At 44.8% G+C, this 23,038-nt stretch overlaps 1 protein-coding gene and 1 pseudogene across 1 annotated transcript; both read left to right on the plus strand.

Annotated features, from left to right (window-relative positions):
• Positions 1-4,036: 4,036 nt before the first annotated feature.
• LOC130016033 (GTPase IMAP family member 5-like) lies at positions 4,037-13,262 on the plus strand (annotated as a pseudogene).
• LOC130016021 (GTPase IMAP family member 7-like) lies at positions 11,116-15,865 on the plus strand. The gene is made up of 2 exons (XM_056106779.1): positions 11,116-11,226; positions 14,685-15,865. Exon 2 carries the CDS (start codon positions 14,722-14,724, stop codon positions 15,607-15,609), a length of 888 nt encoding a protein of 295 aa, XP_055962754.1. The 5' UTR covers positions 11,116-11,226; positions 14,685-14,721; the 3' UTR covers positions 15,610-15,865.
• Positions 15,866-23,038: the final 7,173 nt, after the last annotated feature.

The following is a 23,038-nucleotide window of genomic DNA, read 5'->3' on the forward strand; positions in this document are numbered from 1 at the left end:
CGGAGGGCAGTCATCTTGGTCTTGTAGTTGGCGAAGGACAGGCGGGCATTACAAATACTTTTCCTGGCTTCTGCCGCAGCTACCAGCACTTCTGCTCTTCTCTCTTTGAGGTCTTCCTTGATCGCATCTCTGCACTGCTTTGCGAGCTCGGACGTTAGCTTGCGGTTGCCTGAGGCATGCGCCAAACCACGTTGGCAAATAAGCTCAAGAGTTTTCGAAGACAGGCTTTTTTTATTTTTGTGGCTGTCTCTCTCTTGGTGTTCCTCCCACAATCATGGAGGTGCTGAACCAGTCGATCCTATTCCTCGTCAATGTTGTCAACAATGGCATCTTCCCATGTTGCTGCAATAATACCAAAGAGTTCCCAGTTGGTGGTCATTCTTTTTAAACTTTGCAGCCCTTTCTTCCCGCTCTGTGAAGTAGAATTTTGCACGAAGGAGACGGTGGTCCGATCCCATTCGAAATTTTGGGAAAACAGCAACATCGGTCAGGCAAAACCATCGATTGAATATGATGTGGTCTATTTCATTGTGGAATCGTCCACCGGGAGACTCCCATATCCAATGTTTAGATTCTGCCTTCTGGAACTGTGAGTTACCATGAATGGTCTTGGTCGACATGATGAACTCAGACAGTCTCTCACCCTGTTCGTTCCATTCTAGGCCATGGGTCCCCATGTGAATTTCTTCAGCTGATATTCTCGGTCGTATCTTGGCATTAAAATCACCCACAATGATCTTGTAGAAGGTGTGGTCTTCTTTATAGAACTTCTCCGGTTCCATGTAGAACTTCTCGATTTCTTGATTTCTCTTTCATCATAATGAGATGTTGGTGCGTAGACAACGAAGACACTACCTCCACTACCCAGCCGCCGCCACACTCCAGGACGCTTTCCGGACCTTCTCGGCAGCTCCGGCCGAGACTCACGCACGACTGGAGACCCACAGAACAAGATAAGCGGAACTCTCTGAGACCTTGGACTCCAGGCTCAACGGACCCAGGGACAGAGCTTCTCTGCTTGCTCCCACCAACCACAGGTGACAAAGGGATTTTAATCAGGAGCCCCACCCTACCCTGCCTCTTTGCTCCTACCAACCACTAGAGCCCCAAGGATCGGATTGCACACAGAAGACCCACCCTACCCCTACCGGGACCAGATAAATACCCCACTGGCAGACCTCCACTACCGACACTACCTCCACTTCCCAGCTGCTGCCACACTCCAGGATGCTTTGCGTGACACATCATAAGACACTAAATACCCATCTTCCGGAATTGCCGTATCATATTTGATAGGGTTCAAATATGGTAACACCTACTAGGGCGATTAGAGGTCGCCCCAAAAGCCTCTATCCCTCTCGGAAAGACTGGCAAGCTACTGAGAGTATTCCGCCCGCACGGAAGAGCCTGGCAAGCTATCCATTGTGTATTCGATATGCCAAAACCAGTAATTACAACTGGTCTCATTCACCTGACATGGCAGCACTGAGAAGGATGAGAAAGGAGAGGCCGATAAAATCTCAAGGCCGAACTAGGCTGCCACAATGAAGGAAGACAAAAATGATCGTCTGTGCTTTCAATGCACGTACGTTAGCATCAGATGCATCCATCGAGGACCTGATGGTACAAGCGCAAATGATCAAGTACGACATCATTGGTCTGACCGAGACAAGAAGACACGAATCTCACCATGCCGTTTTCGACACTGGAGGATAATTGTTCCTCGGAACATGTGATAAAAGAGGTGTTGGAGGCATCGGTGTCCTTGTCAGCACAAACTTGGCCATGAGCATTGATTCATTCAAATGCCTAACAACCCGAATCGGACATTTACATTTGAATAGAAACTTAATTAATTTAATTTTTTGTTTTTCTTGAGGCCACACCTGTTACTGCTCAGGTGCTGCACCCGCTGCAGAAATCAGGGATTATTCCTGGAGGTGATGGGAGACCACATGGTACTGGAATTAAATTCAACCTCCCACATACAAAACATATGCAGCAGCCCTTTGAGCCATATCCCTCGTTCCTCTTTCTTTCTTTCTTTCTTTCTTTCTTTCTTTCTTTCTTTCTGTCTGTCTGTCTTTCTTTCTCTCTCCTCTCTTTCTTTCTGTCTTTCTTTCTCTCCTTCTTTCTTTCTTTCTTTCTTTCTTTCCTTCTTTCTTAATGTAGATCTACTCAAATCTCTTTGATAGCCATGTCCACTTGCCGACATACCAAATTCCACAGGATGGATATGTCGTTCCCAACGTTCTCCCTTCCGAAATCCGACACGCCATTTCGTCGGTAAAGAAACAAACAGCACCCGGCCCAGACAAGGTCAGACCTGAACACCTGAAGAACCTGCCGTCAGTACTCATCAATACACTGGCTTGACTCTTCACTCGCTACCTGTCTGAATGCAAGGTTCCGTCCCAATGGAAAACCAGCAGGACCGTACTACTGTTCAAGAAGGGAGACATCCATGATATTGGCAACTATTGCCCGATCTGCCTATTGTCTGTCATCTACAAGTTGTTCATTCGAGTCATCCTAAATAGGATTGGCAGAACACCAGATGAAGGACAACCATGCGAGCAAGCAGGGTTCCGCAAAGGATTCAGCACCATCGACCATATCCACACGATAACCAAGCTCATTGAGGTTTCTCGGAAGTTCAAGATGCCGCTCTGTTTAACGTTCATTGATTTAAAGAGGGCCTTTGATTTCGTTGAGACGGAAGCGGGCATTGAAGCCCTAGCCAATCAGGGCATTCAAGCCCAATACATCAGGATCCTCCATGAGCTGTATTGCGGGTTCACTACCAGGATCTCACCATTCTACAAAGAAGTGATCGTTGATGTCAAGAGAGGGGTGCGGCAGGGTGATACCATTTCACCAAAACTCTTCAGTGCCACCCTCGAGAACATCATGCGACGACTGGAATGGGAAGGAATGGGAGTGAAGATAGATGGTCGGCAACTACACCACCTCCGCTTTGCTGATGACATTGTTTTAATAACACCAAACATCAGCCAAGTGGCACAAATGCTGGCCGACTTTGACCGTGAGTGTGGAAAGGTAGGACTACAGCTGAATCTTACGAGGACAATGTTTATGAGAAACAGCCTTGTTCCTGACGCCCCATTCGCTCTCAATGGAACGACCATCTCCGAATGCAACAGCTATGTGTACCTAGGTCGAGAGGTCAACATGACAAATGACCTGGCACCCGAGCTGCGCAGGAGGAAGAGAGCAGCTTGGAACGCCTTCAAGAACGTTGAAGAAATAGCTAAGAGGACGAAGAACCTCCGGCTCTGGGCACATCTCTTTGATTCCACTGTTCTTCCTGCATTAACATATGCCTCAGAGACCTGGGCCCTACGCAAACAGGATGAGAACACTATTCAGGTCTCCCAAAGAAGAATAGAAAGATCTATGCTTGGAATATCACGTTTCACTCAAATGAGAGAAAGAATCCGGAGTTCTGACATCCGTCGATGATCAAGGATCAGGGACGCTGCCTCATTTGCCAAGGTGTCGAAAATCAGATGGGCTGGTCACGTAATGAGATTTAAAGACGACCGTTGGACTAGAGCTGTTACTGATTGGATTCCACGGGATGGCAAAAACCGCGTGGCCGCCCACCTACCAGATGGTCAGACTTCTTTGTCAAGATCATGAACGATCGGTTTGAGGCCCTTCATGTTCCCGGAGCGAACAGATGCCATTGGGCTACGCTAGCACTCGACAGGGACAAATGGAGACGTTACTGGCGCCCGCGCGAGCAAATCGACGACTAACGGGAAGTTAAGTGATTAAGTGAAGTGCTCCACTCGCTAGATTATCTGTTGCATCCTCCTTCCACTCCCACTATATCAGTTACAACCCCTCCTCATGTTTGGTAATCTCCGTAGACTTACTTTTAGGAGACTAAGTTCGAGGTATTTTCAGACCTTCTAGAAAAATCTCATGTGGAAACTCACTCTTTATAAGTTCCCCTTTCTTTTTATTCAACTAGAGAATGGAACAATTTCAAGGAAGCAAATATGAAACTATGGCTGATGGTAAGAAAGCTTCCAAGCTCTCAGAAGCTCTAGGCTCTTGGGTAAAGAATGCACTGTTATCTCCACATTCTCCCTCATTTCAAGCATGGTACAAAACCCAGTTGCTTTAACTGGGGGGAAAAGGTACTTTATTTGGTATAGTCCTCTTTCCTCTCTCTTCACCCCTTATGTGATCATCCCTTGGAAAACCAGTGGGAAATTTGGAAATAAAACTTGATGTCCAAAGTTGGAGGATTTGGAAGCCAGCTATGGAAGTTAGCCCTCTTTTCCTATCTGTGCTCAGCTGAGAAGAGGAAGCTGGATCCCATGCTTCACACGAGCCTTTGGAGTCTGCTCTCAACTCATTACAGCCTGAGACTTTAGTGCTGGGCTCAGTGTCGCCCTGTGCTTGCATGACTTGTTTTGTGCTATGCTTCTGTTAGAATTTCTCTCCTCTGACAGCCAACTGGGTGACCATCCCACCTGCATGCCTGAGATCTTTATCTTCTTCAGGCCCTTCCAAGACTCTGATCTTGACCTTGACCACCTCCCTTCACCTTCCATTCCCAAGCATCCAATACCCCCACTCCACCCCCCCCCGCCCCCAGAGAGCAGAGACCCGGGGACACTTGGCTGGGACTGGTGACAAACCAGAACCCCAACACCTGAGACCCCCCACTGCCAGGCCTGGTGAATGTGGGGCATCTTCCACAGTGCGCCCCAGGAGTCTGTGGGTGTAGGGGGTGGTACTGTTGTCTCCCCCATTGTGGCTTCTCCTCTCCTCTTACTGAGCATAGCGTGATGTTCCTGTCTGTAGGATAACACTGTTTTGTCCTTCCTACATACTCTTAGGTACTTTAGTAGTTTAGGTTTGTTGGGTTGCTCCCTTCACAGTGCTCCCATTCCTCTGTGTTTATTTGTAACTTCTTTGTGCAAATATTGTTTTTCTCTTCTCCTGAAGTCCTTTGCATAGTCTATTCAGAGCACTCTCTTTTTTATATGGACACAAGAAGACATGCTTTTGTAATGATATTTTGCAATCTCAGTGATATTTCCCTCCTGGGCATCTGTTATCTCACCTAAGCCTCAGCTACCTTTACTTCCTAGCGCCCCCAAAAGCAGGGTCCCGGGGAGGGACTGGATGGAACCAGGGCAAGCGGTAAACTATGTGCTACCCTGGCATCGAGATGGGCTTGGCCAAAGCGCCATAATGCTTAACTATAAGTTAAGAGCTTGGTCATGGACAAATGCTGTCATGATCCAAAAAGTAATAACTAGATTTGGAACCTGCTAGGGTTAGGAAAGATTAATCTGGCCTGAGCGCTGTAATCTGAATCTGTGGCAAAATGTTCCCAGGAGAGCTGTGCTATATGTCTCAATGTTATCTCTTACTGTGTTCATACAAAAATAGCTAGTATTGATATATTGGACTGAGGAAAGGAGAAAAACACCTTAGGAGGTATTTTGCCCTTGGGCAATCAGGAAGGGCTTTAGAATACCTTTTAGGTGTGCCCTCAGGAAGTGCTTTCTTATGTTGATTTTGCTACCTGACTGGGTGCAGTGTCAGCCAGACTGCAGAGGAGTTGGATGTCAAGAGAGTTGGGGAGAGAGGCAGAAGGGAGACAGGAGCGAAGGAAGAGAGGATTGGAATAAACTGCAATGAAGACCAACTAGTCTGGCTCTTGCTTCTTCCTTCATCTGTCCTTGGCCAACAGCCATCCCGATCCAGGCCACACACAGTGGTTCTAGGGCGCTGAATGTGGGTGGTGAGCTAGAGCCGTCCAGAGAGCCCGTGAACACACAACCTTGAGCGTGCATAATTTTTTACACCTGTCCATCCAGCTAGCGCTGGAACCGTGTCCTCCCAAGTTGTCCTCTCCTGTCAAGAGGAAGTGCTAGGCACTCCCTCCTCAGGGGCAAACCTTCCTACTCTTGACTCTGGGTGCCAGCTGGGCATTCAGTGTGGTCTTCCTAAACCACGTACATCCCCATCTTGCAGGAAGGGAGTTGGGTAACTTTCCTAGAAGGAAATGTATACTAAAATTAAGAAGATCGGGCATAGGCACAAAACTTTGTGTCCTCAGGCAGCAGAGCAGGTACTGATTTTGACGTTTCGTCCTCCTTGAAGATCGTCCTGGTGGGCAAATCGGGCAGCGGGAAAAGCGCCACCGGGAATAGCATCCTCTGCCAGCCAGCGTTGGAGTTTCACGTGGGGGCCCAGTGCGTGACCAGGCAGTGCTAGGAGGCCAGGGGCACTTAGGAAGGGAGGAGGAGCATCCTTGGTGGTGGACACAGCCCCCATCTTCGACGCCGTGCCCCCCACCCAAGACCTGTACAAGGACATCGGGGACTGCTACGTGCTCTCTGTCCCCGGGCCCCACGTGCTGCTGCTGGTCACCTGGCTGGGCAGCTTCACCGCCCATGACACTGAGGCCGTCAGGAGGGTGAAGGAGGTCTTTGGGCCAGGGGCCATGAGACACGTGATACTCCTCTTCACCCACAAGGAGGACCTGCTGGATGAGCCCCTGACCGAGTACCTGGCCAGAGTGAGGGACTCGGGGCTGCACAGTCTCCTGCGGGAGTGCAGGAGGAGGTTCCCACAAATAATGTCTCCAGGTGCCCCAGAGTCTCTGCCCCCCTCACCTACCTCCATGGCACAAACTACCTCCAGATGCTATTTAAGCACATTAACTATTTTTTCTCTTGCTTTTTTGTTGAATCACTCTGAGATAGACCCTTACAGACATCTTATACTATTCATAATAAGTAATACAACATGTATTATCCAGTATCTGTATGTGAGGCAGGCTTGAATGGTGGTGGGAAGGTGTAATGGTGGTGAGATTGATGTTGAAATATTGAATGTAATCAATTATTGTGAAAAACTTTATGGAAATGAAATTTAAAAATTTAATAAAAATAAAAAATAAATGTGTACTACTAAGCACAACAAAAAATACAGTATACACACAAACACACACACACACACACACACCACATTCACACTGGGACTTAAACCCTGAAGGCACTGGGCATGTTTCCTTTCTTTGGCGTCTTGTTCTTTTGTGGATTTGTTGATCTTCCCTTTGGCACTGAACACACAGTAGAAGGTGGGGTGCTAGACACAAAACACACACCTAAAAGATATCAGATTCCAAATCCAATACGGAATGTATGCTTTGATCACGTTTGGTTACTGATAGAGTCTGGGTGGTTAAAGTGTGTCTGGAAGCATTGGTGGCGGGTGGGGGGAGAGGAAGAATTAGAAATAGAGCAAGCTCTACAATGTCAATGGATGATATTCCAACCTCTCATGCTGCAAATCATACCTGCAAAACATATCTTTTTTAAGGTGCTTCCATTGGGCCGGGAGACCACATCAATGGAACTTCCCCCTAAGCCAGGTGCTGAGTGAGGACTCGGATTTTAACTCTCCACAGGAGTTTCTGGAACCTGTATTTGGCTTTTTAACCTCCTCCCCAGGCTCCCTTGTGCCTATTTTGGGCCTGTCACTGTCCTGGTGATACCTTTCCTCAGAGACAGGAACCATCGTTCCAGGAGATGCAGGTTGGGGCAGAGAACAGAGACCTCCAGGTCACTCCAGAAAGGGCAGTCCTTGAGCCACTCAGAGGACAGAGTTTCCTCAGCAGCTGCAGCCTGGCAGCTCATGGTTTCAGGTCACAGACAGGAAAAGGTTATTTCTCTTACTTGGAAAAGATACTCAGAATTCAAGTTCTTCTAAAGGCAACTGGCATCAGGAATCGAAAGAGAAAATGAAAAATTTCAGGTAGGAAGTGGGTGGAGAGGAAGTGAAGGGTTGAGCTGTTTCTGTGCAAGGGAAGTCTGTGGAGAACAGATTGAAGAACTGTTTCTTTCTGAGAGCAAACAGGATGAGGGTGTGGTGATCGAGGGTGAGGGGCTCAGGAGGCACCCCTCAAGGTCACAACTATGCTCCTTTCCACCTCCCCTTAACCAAATTTTTCTGTTTCTGTTTGAAGCAGAGAGTTTGAGGGCTGTTGAGGAGGACCCCAATACAAACACCAGCATAGAAGTAATGGGAAGTAGCATGATGAAGGAGCTGGTGGCTGAATACGTTGTCTGTTTTGTCTTGCAAGTCTCATGCCCATGACACCTTGGAGTCAGCAGCAAGAGTCAGCCAAAATCGTGTCTCCCATCCATCTCCAGCTCATTCTACTCTGGGTTCCAGCCAGCAGTCATGCTGGTCGTCTCTGACCTTTCTTTCCCCTCCACCAAAACCCTTGAGGCAACTGTACCAGTACATAATCATTTTACATGGTCTGATTGGTTTTCTTTTTAATTTGTGAATTCATTACAGACATGTAGCCTTGTTACTGAATAGTGCGCGAAAGATGATTTCAGCAACGTCAAACACCGTTAATCAAAGTGGACAAAGGACATGACCCAGTAACATATCTATCCTGAGGAATTTGGTGTGTGGGCAGGTGGACATGGCTGTTGAAGAGATCCGAGTAGAAGTCATGGATAATCTTCTCATTCCCCTTCTGGAAGATGTGATAGATCCATCAGGACATCGGAGTGCAGTCATCTTGGTCTTGTAGTTAGTGAAGAATAGGCGGCATTGCGAATACTTTTCCCGGCTTCTGCCGCACTGCTACTCTTGTCTCTTTGAGGTCTTCCTTTATTGCTTCTCTGAACAGCTTTGTGAGCTCGGATATTAGCATGTGATTGAGGCTCGCACCGAACCACATTGGCGAATGAGCTCTAGAATTTCTGAAGACAGGTGTCTGTTTGTAGCTTTCTCACTCTCAGTATTCCTCGTGCAGTCATAGAGGTGCTGAATCAGTCAATCATATTCCTCTTTGATGTTGTCAACGACAGCATCTTCCCACATTGCCGCAATAATGCCAAAGTCCCAGGTGGTGGTCATTCTGAGAGTTTTCTTCTTAAACTTTACAGCCATTTCTCCCCACTCTATGAAATAGAATTTTGCACGAAAGAGATGGTGGTCCGATTCCATTTGGAATTTTGGGACAACAGCGACATCGGTCAGGCAAAACTGTCAATTGATTATGATGTGGTCATTTTTATTGTGGAACTTGCCACCGAGAGGCTCCCATGTCCAACGTTTAGATTCGGCCTTCTGGAACTGCGAGACACCATAGATGGTCTTGGTGGACATGATGAACTCAGACAGTCTCTCACCCTGTTCATTCCATTCTAGGCCATGGGTCCTGATGTGGAGTTCTTTGGGCGACCTTCTTGGTCCTATTTTGGCATTAAAATCACCAACAATGATCTTGTAGAAGGTATGGTCCTCTTTATAGAAGGTTCTGAAGAAGATTTAGCATGATCGACCATATCCATATGTTGACCAAGCTATAGCAGTTTTGTGAGAATTCAAGATGCTGCTCTGTCTAAGGATCACTAATTTAAAGAAGGCCCTTGATTCTATTGAGACTGAAGCAGTCATAGAAGGCATAGCCAAACAGGGCATTCAAACTCAGTACATCAGAATCCTCCTCTAGCTGTATTCACCACCAGGATCTCACCATTCTACAAGGAATTGATCATTGATGTAAAGAGAGGGGTTTGGCAGGTTGATACCATTTCATCGAAAATCTTCAGTGCCACTCCCAAGAAGTCATGTGACGACTGAAATGGGAAGAAATGGAAGTGAAGGTTGGCAACTACACCACCTTCGCTTCACTGATGACATCGTTCTAATAACACCAAACATTAGCCAAGCGGTATAAATGGCTGGCCAACTTTGACCGTGAGTGTGGAAAGGTCAGACTGCAGCTGAATCTCACCAAGATAATGTCCATGAAAAACAAACTAGTCCCTGACATTTCGTTTGCTCTCAATGGTACAAGCATCTCTGAATGCAACAGGTATGTGTACCTGGGTCAGGAACTCAACATGAGGAACAACCTGATGCCAGAACTGTGCACGAGGAAGTGAGTGCTATGGAACGCCTTCAGTAGAATTGAATAAGTGGTTTAGAGGACAAAGAACCTCCAGCTCGAACACATCTTTCATTCAGTCCTATGTAATTCATCACCGTTCTCTTGTATTTTGGTCTATAGTTTGATATCAGGGAATTCATTTCCCTCCTGACTTAAAAAGTCCTAGATTCATTGGTGGTGGGATATGTACAATGGTGAAGGATTGGTTGTTGAAACATTATATGACTGAAACCCAATTTGCTCGAGTAGGCCCAGTAACGTCTCCATTGGAGATTTTGTTGTTACTGTGTTTGGCATATCGAATACGTCACGGGGAGCTTGCCAGGCCCTGCCATGTGGGCGAGATACTCTCGGTAGCTTGCCGGGCTCTCCGAGAGGGGCGGAGGAATTGAACTCGGGTTGGCCATGTTGGCTGCGTGCAAGGCAAATGCCCTACTGCTGTGCTATCGCTCCAGCCACTGAAACCCAATTATAAACAACTTTTTAACTGTTTATCTCACTGGGATTCAATTAAAAAATAAATAAAAATTTTTAAAAAGAGTCCTAGATATTCTGGCTTCTCTCACTGTGCAGACTAAGTGCTGAATCAACACCTTCACTGGGAAACTTGTTCTTAAGATTCTGTTCTTTATGGAAGGAGGGTTGAGCCACAACTGTCAGGAATGACTCTCGGCTCTGTGCTCAGGGATCAGTTTTGGCTGTTCTTGGGGACCATCCATGGTGCCCAGATTGAACTAGGGTTAGCTGGATGCAAGGCACATGCCTTAACCCCTGTGTATCTCTTTGCACTAAGACTATTCTTGAAGTAACAATTGTGGTTTATGGTTTTAATTTTCCCCATGAGGAACTGATCCTGCATTTTTCTAAACAAAACACAAATTCTCACAGAAATTTTAGAACACGGCCTTTCAGTATGGCATTGGATTTTGGTCGTCTTCATAGTATTTCTGGATCTACTATTGTTAACCGTCACAACAGAGACAGCTTTGGAACTGTTGGTGCAGCAGGAGGCATTTGAAGGAAAAAGCTTCAACTTGCAAAACAGAAACACTTACCCAGTTGATGGAGAGGTGTCTCTGCCCCTTTAATAGCCAACAATTGTTTCACTGCCTGGCTCCACCCATTCTGAGCTTCCTGCCCCAGAGGTTTCAAAGGGTATCAACATATTTCTCAATTTGGATGAAGCAGAAGAACGAGATCCAGCAGTTTCTTCAGAGAAAAATCCAAGAATTCATTCATTCATCCAAGAGAAGGTGAGTTTAAATGAGAAAATGAGCCAGAGCAGTAGGTATGAGGAGGAGACAGGGGGCTTACAGAGCCTGACTGAGGTGGCGGGTTGTGGCCTGAGAAGGAACAGGCTGCTTTTCTGCAGGTCTTCAAGGAGGTGAGGGGTGGTGCAGGGGATGCAGGCCAGGCATTGTTAGAAAGGTATCCAGAGGCTCATTGCTTACCTGGGCTAGGGGCAGGAGCTGAGCAAGAATTGCTTGCTGCCATGGTCATAGACTTAGTACTCAGAGGAACAAACACTTGTTCAATCATGCACTTTTAATCCATTAGCTGCTATGACTGACACAGCCTGCTCTTCTCAGGGAGAGGAAGCATCCCCTGAAGAAATTAGTATCCCCAGGCTTGGTCTGCAACTCTGAAAGACAATTTAGAGCAACACCAGGAAGTCACAGCTTTTACACAAAAGGCATCAGACAACCTGACTGGGTGCACTGGTGGAGGGATGGGTGTTCCATCATTGTATGATTGAAATTCAAACATGAAATCTTTATAATTGTATTTCAGGATGATTCGATAAAAAAAAAAGGTGTCAGAATCACAGAGAACTTGTTGACACTACATGGGTGACTAGGTCATCACTGACAGAGGAAATCAGAATTCTGGAAACCAGGTTCCTCCAACATTAAGCAGAAAAGAGCTTAGTCTTTGAGAATGCAGCATATGGGTTGAGGGTTTGAGGTGCTTTGTTGAAGGAGTAACTTTCCTAAAGAAAATACATTTGCAAATCCCCCTCATTACTTTCTGTCCCTGAAGACCCAGGGAAAAGGAAGAGGTGGCAGTCCTGTGCAATGGTCAGCAGCCTTGCACAAAGGTCAGGAGCAAGGAGGGGTAGTGAGGGAAAAGGATTTTGTACATGTTGGGTTCAGAGAGAACATCAAGTACCGCTCTGCAGAGGTACTCACTCTAGTTATACCCGAGGAAATGGAAGTAACTCTCCAATGTCACAATCAAGATTTGTTGAAAAATTTGTTTTCTCTTACGTATTCATGAAACATAAGATAGATTTTTATTGATATCAATATAATTATGCAACATAAGGAAACTAGAAGCATGTGTTTTTGAATACTGAGTAAAATCAAAAAACATTTAAAAATAATTCATAGGGGCTAGAGCTATAGCACAGCGGTAGGGCGTTTGCCTTGCATGCAGCCGAACCGGGTTCTATTCCCAGCATCCCATACGGTCCTCTGAGCACCGCCAGGAGTAATTCCTGAGTGCAGAGCCAGGAGTAACTCCTGAGCATCGCCAGGTCTGAACCAAAAAGGAAAAAAGCGATAATTACCCAGGTACTTAGGTTTCTCTGATTATATCACATCTTCTTTTCAAAGACCATATCAAGTTCGTTCAGGCCATGGTTATAACTCTCTGACATCTCTTCAGTTTAACAGACTCCACAGTTTCCACCTTTGTTGTTTCTTCCTGTGAGATTTCTTAGTTCACCACTGGCAAGTTTTCAGTTCCACAAAAACTGAGTGTGGGACTTCTGCTCATTCCATCTTTAATATATCATCAGTCATGCTCTTAGATTACCATGCTCTGTGTGTGAACTTATTTTCATTCAGAGATTAAAATGTGACTATTTTCTATTAGAGAAACTTTATTGGTGCAGCTGTAAACTGCCATCAGAGGCACAAAGGAGGGAGAAAGAAAGCGTTTGCCATAGAGACAGGCTTGGGGAGAGTGGTGGGAGGAAATTGGGACCGTTGGTGGTGGGTAATATACACTGGTGGAGAAATGGGTGTGGAAACTCTGTATGACCAAAATCTGATCCAGGTTAACCCATGTTTCCTGACCCTGACTTGAAATCAGTACTTGCTCTTAAGAGCTTGAGTTAGTTTTTGGGAAATGGCATTTGAAGATTACTAAGGATGTACATTATTACTGGAATCTCTTGCTTTACGCCTATAGTTACCTGTTCTCATTTGCTTTTAATTTTTACTAGAATTCTATTGAATTCTTCTTGTATGATTATACAAATGACATAGTTCCAAGATCAACCTAGTTCCAGCGTCCATTCCTGAACTCTCCCAACCACCCCTTCCCATCAGAGTAACCTTATTTTCTCTCACCTTGTCGGTCTATTATTTTTTGACATTTGTAGTATCTGTTTAAATGAATTCCCTATATTGATCTGAGTTAGAAAACATTCTTTCTAGTTTAAAATTTATGTTTTGCTTCTGGTGTTTTGGCCACATTGCATTTTATATGATTTGATATAATCTAAATTATGAGCTTCTAATTCTCTATATCAAATTTTAGAATTACTTTCTCACATCCAAGTTACCAAAATTTTACCTTTATTCCTCCTCTTACTGATATGTTTCTTCTCTTATTTTCACATTTTAAGTTCGAATACATTTAGGGTTTGAAAGGAAAGAGGAAGTTCTCACAATTTGTTTTGAGAACAAATTGTGGCCACACTTTGAGAGAACAGTTTTCTGACCACACTTCGATGGTGCTCAAAGCTTCCTCAGGGCTCTGTGCTCAGTGATCACTGTGCTCAGGGCTCTGTGCTCAGGGATCACTCCAAGAGGGCTCAGGGGACCATACGGGGTGCTGGGGATCGAGCCCAGGTACACTGTGTGCCAGGTAAGTGCCCTCCCTACTGTCCTATGACTCTGGCTCCTTCCCACAATTTTCCCTTTTATTCTTGGTTAGAAGTGTCTGGTGAATCTTACTTCCTACAGATGTACATTGATTCCCCAGTGAATATAGGTTTAACACAACTGGATTGAATCAAACAGAAATAAATATGGGAAAAGCAGTTAACTCAATTTCTGATTTTCAGTATTTGTTCTTGCATCCCCACCATCTTGCTGCCTTTTTGAGAGAAATCAGAATGCCTTATTGTTGGCAGCTAGTTTTGCTTCTCTCTTCTTTCTCTCGGCTGTCCAGACTGATTTATATTATTCCTCATGTATTTTGTACAAGACTGTGTAACTTCTGAAAAAAAAGTATAAAATTTTTAACTTACATATTTATAAAATGTTATAGAGAACTGTTGATTATTCCTGTGTATCAATTTTATGGTGATTTGCACAGAATCATGTATGAAATTGGCTATTTACTTTTTCTTTTTGTTTGTTTATTGAATCACTATGAGCTACAGTTACAAAACTTTCATGTTCGAGTTTCAGTCATAGAATGAATGAACACCCATTCCTCCACCAGTGCCCATTTTCTACCACCAATGTCCCCAGTATCCCCCTTCCCCCATCCCAGTCCTCCTCCTGCCTCTATGGCAGACAATTTCCCCCAGACTCTCTCTCTCCACTTTTGGGCATTTGGTTTGCTCGAATTTTCCCACCACGCTTCAAACCGGCCTTCCAGAAGCAGTGCTAGATAATTTATTTTCTATTTCTCATTATGAATATCATGAGAGGTTTTAAGACGGTGAAAGCTGCCTTGTGCTTCTGTTCTTCAGGTCAAGTGCCGTGTAGGTGCAGCACCTGCAGTGGACCATGGACGACCCTCAGTTGAATGATCGTCAATACAACGCCCTGAGGATTGTCCTTGTAGGGAAAACCGGAAGTGGTAAAAGTGCCACAGCCAACACCATTCTTGGGGGAGACAAATTTGTTTCAAAACTGGCTGCCGTCTCTGTAACAAAAAAATGCCAGAAAGAGTTCCGGGAATGGAAGGGGAGGAACATCCTCGTCGTGGACACGCCGGGGATCTTTGACACCAAGGAGAAGGTGGACACCACCTGCAAGGAGATCAGCAAGTGTGTCCTCTACTCCTCCCCAGGCCCTCACGCCATCATCCTGGTGCTGCAGCTGCATCGCTACACAGAGGAAGATCAGAAAGTCTGTGCCTTGGTCAAGGCTCTCTTTGGAGAGTCGGTCACCAAACACATGATCATTGTGTTCACTCGCAAGGAAGACCTGGGGGACAGAAGCCTACGTGAGTTCATAGATGAATCTGGCGTGAGTCTAAAAAACTTGGTCAAGGAGTGTGGGAACCGCTGCTGTGCCTTCAGCAACAGAGCAGAGGAGGATGAGAAGGAAGCTCAGGTGCAGGAGCTGATCCAGCTGATAGAGAAAATGATGCACGACAACGCCCGCTTCACTGATAACATATACGAGGACGTAGAGGAAAGGCTGAAACAGAAGTCTAAGGCCTTGATCAAAATTTTTGATAATCAGTTTAAAAAGGAAATTAAACTAATAGAAGAAGAATATAACACTAAGACACAGAGAGAAAAGGAGCAAAGAATAGAATTGCTGAAACAGCAGCATGCTGCTCGAATAAGTAATATAAGGGAAGAAGCTGAAAAGAACATATTTGAGGAGGTTTTCAACACAATTAGTGATTTCTTCTCAAAATTATTGTCTCCGTTTTGGAAGTAATGTAATTTTCAATTTATCTTCTATTTTTGGTTCTAGAATATGGTGGATTTTACTAAAGACACGCCTTACTCACTAGCCCTACATTAAAGTAATGTCTGTAATAGATTACTAAGAATAAAACAACCAAAGGTAAGAGTCTGTCTTCATCCATCCTGCGTCCTTGAACATTCTCCCAAGTGTGTATTTTGCTGACGATGCCAATAAATCTAAAAAAGAAGAAATTTAATTTTCCCAAAGTCAACAAGACTTTTAAAATCTTACTTTCTTTATTAAAATAAAATTTCATTTGCCTTCAATATAAGATACCCGTGTTGATGGTGGGAGTGTGTCGGGGGGTGGAATAAACATGTTTACTGACACAATGCTATATACTATCAAATTGTAACTCCTAAGTTGTGGACACAATCATTCACTAAGTTAGTCCATATGCATGATAACTCATCTTGTTGTCATCAGACATTGAGGAGCTTACATAGCTAAACAAACTAAAAATATGCAACTAAGTGTATTTTCATATGGGCATAATATTCGCAGGTAATGCATTCACATCCTTTGACTATTATGTTATGATCATGGGAGGATGCACACATTGTTGCACTTGTGTCCAGGGGAACTCAGTCAGACCCCCAAGACCAAATTGGAGAGATGCTCAGGACACATGACACCAGCCCCACTCACTGCACAGCGTGTCGGGGTCTCAGACCCTTGTCAAATGACTCAGACTACGAACACATTTATACCCCCAAACTACATTCTAGTGTGTCAGACAAGAACACACAGCAATCTCTACTAAAACAAGGCATTGTCCCCATCCTGAGAGATGCAAGGGGAACAAGTCATGGTGACAGTTATAGAATCAAGAGAGAGAATGATTTCTTCTACACTGCTCAGGTCAGAGTTCAATTTGCCGTCCCTTAAACAGAGAGTCAATCTTGATGGTCCTGACAAGGTCCAGAGGCTGTCAAGGGACTCAAGAGGCAACAAAGTTAGCACAGCTAGGTCCCATAAATTTTAGGGACAAGCTTTGAAAATTGAAAAGACTGGACCAGAGCGAGAGTTTAGTAGTTAGGCACTTATCATCTGATCCCTGAGCATGGCCAGGAGTGATCCCTGAGTGCTCAGCCAGCAGTAGACCCTGAGTATTGCCAGATGTGCCCCTCCCACCAGTCATTAGAGATAAGTAAGTAATAAGTAAAGGCCCTCCCGTTGATCATCGATTTGCTCGAGCGGGCCCAGTAACATCTCCATTGGAGACTTTGTTGTTACTGTGTCTGGCATATCGAATACTCTCAGTAGCTTGCCGGGCTCTCCGAGAGGGGCGGAGGAATCGAACTCGGGTCGGCCATGTTGGCCGCTTGTAAGGCGAATGCCCTACCGCTGTGCTATCGCTCCAGCCTTTAGAGCTAATGTACGTCAATATCCAATGCAATGGACCGTCTATGGCACGTACATACAATGTGAGGGATCAGTGAGTGAAACAGAACCTTAATTTACTGAAACTCACTGATGCTCTGAATCTTATCTTCCCATGACAATGATTACTTTCTCGTTAGTATCAGGGCTGCACAGTGACTGGCAGGGCTCTAAGCCTCTCTCGCTTTCTCTCTCTCTCGCCCGATCATTCTCTGCCAAAGTTTTACATAAATGTTTGGTGATATATTGCTATAGTTTAGGAAATGTTCCTTCTTTTGTGTTGCTCAGTAGCATCATACACACAAACAATATAAGCGTAAGTAATTCAGTCACATTTTCAGTCACAATTGATTTCATATGGTTAAACCAACCAGTATATGTGAGATTATATGCTTTTTCATATGTGTCTATCATTCAAAGAAACATGAATTAAATAATTTGAGCAGTATATGAGAGTTGGAATAATACTAATATATATAATGCATATTATGTGCTGTATGAAATGATGAATATTTATTTCCATTTTAAGAGTAGTATGTGGAAGGGAAAGGCTGCTGCTTTAAGTTTTCCTTTTTAGTGTTGTTGAAGGCAAAACTGATCTCAATAGTTTTTAAAAGCAAATTACCTTAAAAACAAGAAAATACAGATTGAAATAATTAAGAAGCAATCTCGGAGAGCCCGGCAAGCTACCGAGAGTATTCGATATGCCAAACACAGTAACAACAAAGTCTCCAATGGAGATGTTACTGGGCCCGCTCGGGCAAATCGACGATCAACGGGAGGGCCTTTACCTTTACCTTACCTTAAGAATTATTATTGTTGTAATTAAGGAAATAGATTAAATTAAGAAGCTATTTTGAAGAGATTCTTAACTCTTCTGTGGCTGCTAAAAACAGAAAGATATCGTATCATGGAGGAACAGAGTTGGGCTTCATCCTAAATGTGAGACTGGGACTGGAGAGATAGTACAGGATTTAAGGCACTTGCCTTGCACAAGGTTGACCTCTGTTTGAGCCCTGGCATTGCATATAGTCCCCCACTCATTGCCAGAAGTGACCTTAGAACAGAGCCAGAAATAAGCTCTCAGCCAACTCTACAGTGCCCACGACTCAAGGGCTACCCAAGTCCATGAATTAATGCTTCCTATTACAATCACTAACTTCATTTAAAATAACTATACTAATTATTAAAGTTTCCTTACAAAGGCAACCTCCCATATAAAGCCTTCTGGTAGATTTCCAGAATGAGTCAATTGTCACCACAGATTAGTGGGAAATAAAATCTGAAATACACTGTCATGAACAGAACAAATATCAGAAAGCCATTCTGAAGAATACAATCCAGAGACTGGAGAGATTGTATAATGGGAAAGGGACCTACTTTGCACCCTATTTCGTCCCCGAGCCATCAGCAGGAGTGATCCCTGAGTATAGAGACAGAAGTAAGCCCTGAGCACTGCTGACCCCCAAACAAACAACAAAATGCAATCAAGTAAATTAAAGAAAAGGAAAGGTTGCTAAAGAAGCAATATACCTACTTTGATATATAAAGATCTATATAAAAGATATACACACAAATCTATACTCAAGGATCGGGACAGGTACAGAATGATCTTTCATATGTGGGGTATTAAACACAGTAAGTGATATAAATTTAAAAAAAACACAGCAAGCGAATAACAAATGGCCAAAGGCAACAGTTCCACAGAATTGAGTTTACCGAGCCTGGTTGGGAGAAGATGGAAATTGAGGGAGTGGGGGATTAGAAGGGGCAGGGGCATTCCCTGAGATAGCGGTGGGAGTAGACGCTGGTGGAGCACACAGTGTTGGAATGTTTGCATGAAACCCCATTACAAATCATGGTGACTAAAAAAAAATTAAAAACTCTATGCAGACACAAAAATACATACTCTTAAGAGCATTTAAAAACATCATTGAGGTCTTCAAATTTTTTCATTCACAAAGACATAAAAGAAAATAAAGTTCTTCTTAATTGAAAATTTTTTTATAGAACGAATTTTCTTTTTGTTTTTCTTTCAACTAAAATGAAAGAAAATGGAAAGCTGCATCATCTTCATGTGAACTAGAGGTGTCTATGAAACCAGAGCCATTTTATCATTACCCTACTTCTATTCTTTCATGTGGTTTATCTGGTTCCTTTGCAGCATTTTGCCCTCTCTGGAGTCTCCCATCCACCTTTAACCCTGGCAGATTTGTAGCTCAAGCTTCTACACCCAGAGTTATCTTGTTTTTCAATGATAATGGTCATTGATTTAGGGCCCACCTTGAAGACCTAATCTTGACTTGAGACCTGCCAAAGACCCAACTCCAAATAAGGTCAGATTCTCAAATACCAAAAGTTAGAACTAGAAAGGTCACAGTGATAGTACAATGGGTAGGGCCTTTTGCCTTGCAAGCTACTGGGTTTAATCCCTACATTGTACTCCCAAGCCCATCAGGATTGATCCCTGAATACTGCTGGGTATGACTCACCCCCCCCCCAAACAAACAAAAAACAACCTGCAACATATTTCTGTCTCTAAAACCCACTTAAATAGGAAATAAGAAATGGATAGTTATTCAAGTTGAATCCTCTTGCTTTCTCTCCTTTCACTCCCTGTGATAGGTGGTCTATAAGAAATTATTATAATTATTATTTTTGATGTGACACAATATCGTTTATTTATTTTTATTTTTTTAATTGAATCACCAAGAGGTACAGTTACAGACCTACAAACTTTCGTGCTTACGTTTTAGTCATACAAGGATTGAATACTCATTTCTTTGCCAGTGCCCATTCTCCACCACCAATGTTCCCAGTATCCCGCCCACCACTCCTCCCCAAACACCTCCCCCAAAGCCTCCCTGGCAGGCGCAGTCCCTTTTACTCTCTCTCTCCTTTAGAATGTTGTGATTTGCATTGCAGGTGTTAAGTGGCTATTACGTTGGGTCTATATTCAACTTCCGTACGAATCTCCCATATTGACAGACCCTCCAAGCACCCTTTACTTGGTGGTCCCTTCTCTATCTGAGCTGACTTTTTCCACAGCATGTGAGGCCAGCTTCCAAGCTGTGGAGCAATCCTCCTGGTTCTTATCTCTACTATCCTTGGGTGTTAGTCTCCCATTTTGTTGCTTTATATCCCACAAATAAATGCAGTCTTTCTATGTCTGTCTCTCTCTTTCTGACTCATTTCACTTAGCATGACACTCTCCATGTTGATCCAATTATATACAAATTTCATGACTTCATCATTTCTTTTTATGTAGGAGTACTGCTATTTATTCAGCCACTGATTAGGCTGATTGAATTGTGCATGAATTCCACCTTAATTTTTCCCCATTTTTTATAATTTTATTTATTGAATCACTGTGAGAGCTTTCGGGTTTAACTCTCGGTCATACAATGAAACACCTGTACCTTCACCAGTGCCCACTATCCATCACCAAAATCCCCACTATACCCCCATCCCATACCTTCCCCCTACCTGTGGGGCAGATGATTTCCAAATTATTCTCTCTATACTTTGATTACACTCAACATTTCGACACCACACCCACCATTATTATTTGGGATTTTACCCAAACACTCAGATCTGCTGAAAAGGCAACAGTAGACAATTTGTTTTCTATTACTGGTTATGAATAGGTTATGAATAACATATGATGTCGCCTGGCTGCTGTAGTGGCTGCACGATTTTGAAATTCTGAAATTTCAACAATTAAATCTGGAGGGATTTCTTGCCAAAACCTGCTGGGTTCTGAGATTTGTTCCCGAGTCTCTGGGATCATGGCCGTTAAGCTGCTTGATCAGGAGCCAGAGAGGCCGTTCGTGATGGTGACTTGTGGTTTCGTTGGGGTGGGAAGGAAAGGGCCGGCATTACCCCATCCCATGAGGCCCTGCTTGTCACGTCACTGTGGGCCCAAACCAATGACCTCTGGTGGATGAAGGCCACCTAGCCACTAGGGGGAACAGGCCAAGGCACAAAACCTATTCCCACATGGGGTGGCCCAGCAACAGTAACCTACTGCAGGGATCAGACGCATTTCTGCTAAAAGCCGTTGGGTTTCAAGATTTGTTTCTGAGTGTCTGGGATCATGGCTGTTAAGTAGCTTGATCAGGAGCCAGAGAGGCCATTTGTGGGTGGAGACTTGGGGTCTCTTTGGGACAGGGAGGAAAGGGCTGGCTCCACCCCTATCCCGTGAGGCCCCACGTGTCTCATCACTGTGAGCCCAAACCTGATTGTCCAATGGCCTCTGGAAGATGGCAGCCACGAGGCCGCCAAGGGGGAGCAGGTGGAGGGTCAGCACCCTTATCCCCCTGTGGTGACCTGTCGACAGTAACCTACTGTGCAGTCCAGATGCATTTCTGCCAAAAGCCGATGGGTTTTCAGATTTGTTTCTGGGATCGTGACTATGAAGCAGCTTGATCAGGAGCCAGAGAGGCCATTCGTGGACAGTGACTCTAGGTCTCGTTGGGAAGGGGAGGAAAGGGCCGGCTCAACCCCCATCCCGTGAGCCCCCGCATGTCTCGTCACTTCGGGCCCAAACCTGACTATCCAATGGTCTCTGGTGGATGGCAGACACCGAGCCGCCAAGGGGGAGCAGGTGGAGGAACAGCACCTTTTCCCCCTCTGGGTTGGCCCGATGACAGCAACCTACTGCACAGTCCATAAGCATTTCTGCCTAAATCTGCTGGGTTTTAAGATTTGTTTCTGAGTCTCTGGGATGATGGCCATTAAGAAGCTTGAGGAGGAGCCAGAGAGGCCGTTCATGGGCGATGACTCGGGGTCTTGTTGGGATGGGGAGGAAAGGGTCTGCTCCACCACCATCCTGTGAGGCCCTATGTGTCTCACCACTGTGGGCCCAAACCTGAATTTTCAATGGACTCTGAAGGATTGTGACCACTGGGACACAAGGGGGAACAGGCCAAGGCACAAAGCCTATTCCAATCTGGGTGGCCAGGTGCCTGTAACCTATTGCAGAGATTCAATGCATTTATTCCAAAAGCCATTGGGTTTCGAGATTTGTTTCTGAATCTCTGAGATCATGGCCATTAAGTAGCTTGATCAGGAAACAGAGAGGCTATTCGTGGGCGGTGACTCAAGGTCTTGTTGGAATGGGGAGGAAAGGGCCAGCTCCACACCCATCATGTGAGGCCCTGTGGTCTTGTCACTGCGGGCCCAAACCTAACTGTCCAATGGATTCTGGAAGATGGCAGTCACCAGGCTGACAAGGGGGGAGCAGGTAGAGGGACAGCACCCCTTCCCTCCTGGGTGGCCCGGCGACAGTAAACTACTGAGCAGTCCGGATGCATTTCTGCCAAAAGCCGCTGGGTTTCGAGATTTGTTTCTGAGTCTCAGGGATTATGGCCATCAAGCAGTTCAATCAGGAACCAGAGAGGCCATGCCACCAATTATACAGCTGAGCCGGAGGTGGTTTGTGGTGTATCTCCCATATACCTAACTTTTGGCTGTTTACTTTCTTGGTAAACTTTTGCCCCAACTTTTTGGGGTCAGGCCAAAGGCACAGCAGCAATTTGGGGGTATATGCAAGTCTGAACATGCCATGAGGCTGCTGATGCACTCACCTCACAGGTACAGATTGACCTGCTGGCAACACCATACCCCAGACTTCATCATTTCTAACAGCTACATAGTGTTCCATTGTGTACATGTACTAAGGTTTTTTTTTAACCAGTCTTCTGTACTCAGGCATTCAGGTTTTTTCCAGATCCTGATTATTGTAAACAGTGCTTCAATGAACATACAACTGCAGATGTCATTTCTACTATACTTTTTTGAATCTCCATGATATATTCCCAGAAGTGGTATTGCTGCCTCAATGGGAGCTCAATTTTTAATTTTTTGAGAAACGTTTATTGTGTTTTCCAACCAGTCAGCATTCCCACCAGCAGTGAAGGAGAGTCCCTTTCTCCCTTCATCCGCACCATCAATGGTTGCTTTTGTTCTTTTGGATGTGGGCCAGTCTCTGTGGTGTGAGATGATATCTCATTGT

The sequence above is a fragment of the Sorex fumeus genome, unplaced genomic scaffold (genome assembly GCF_029834395.1).
Source record: "Sorex fumeus unplaced genomic scaffold, SorFum_2.1 ptg000143l, whole genome shotgun sequence".
Lineage (NCBI taxonomy): Eukaryota > Metazoa > Chordata > Mammalia > Eulipotyphla > Soricidae > Sorex > Sorex fumeus.

Coding starts and splice junctions, on each gene's coding strand:
- LOC130016021 (XM_056106779.1), top strand. CDS start 14,722: ATGGACGACCCTCAGTTGAATGATCGTCAATACAACGCCCTGAGGATT.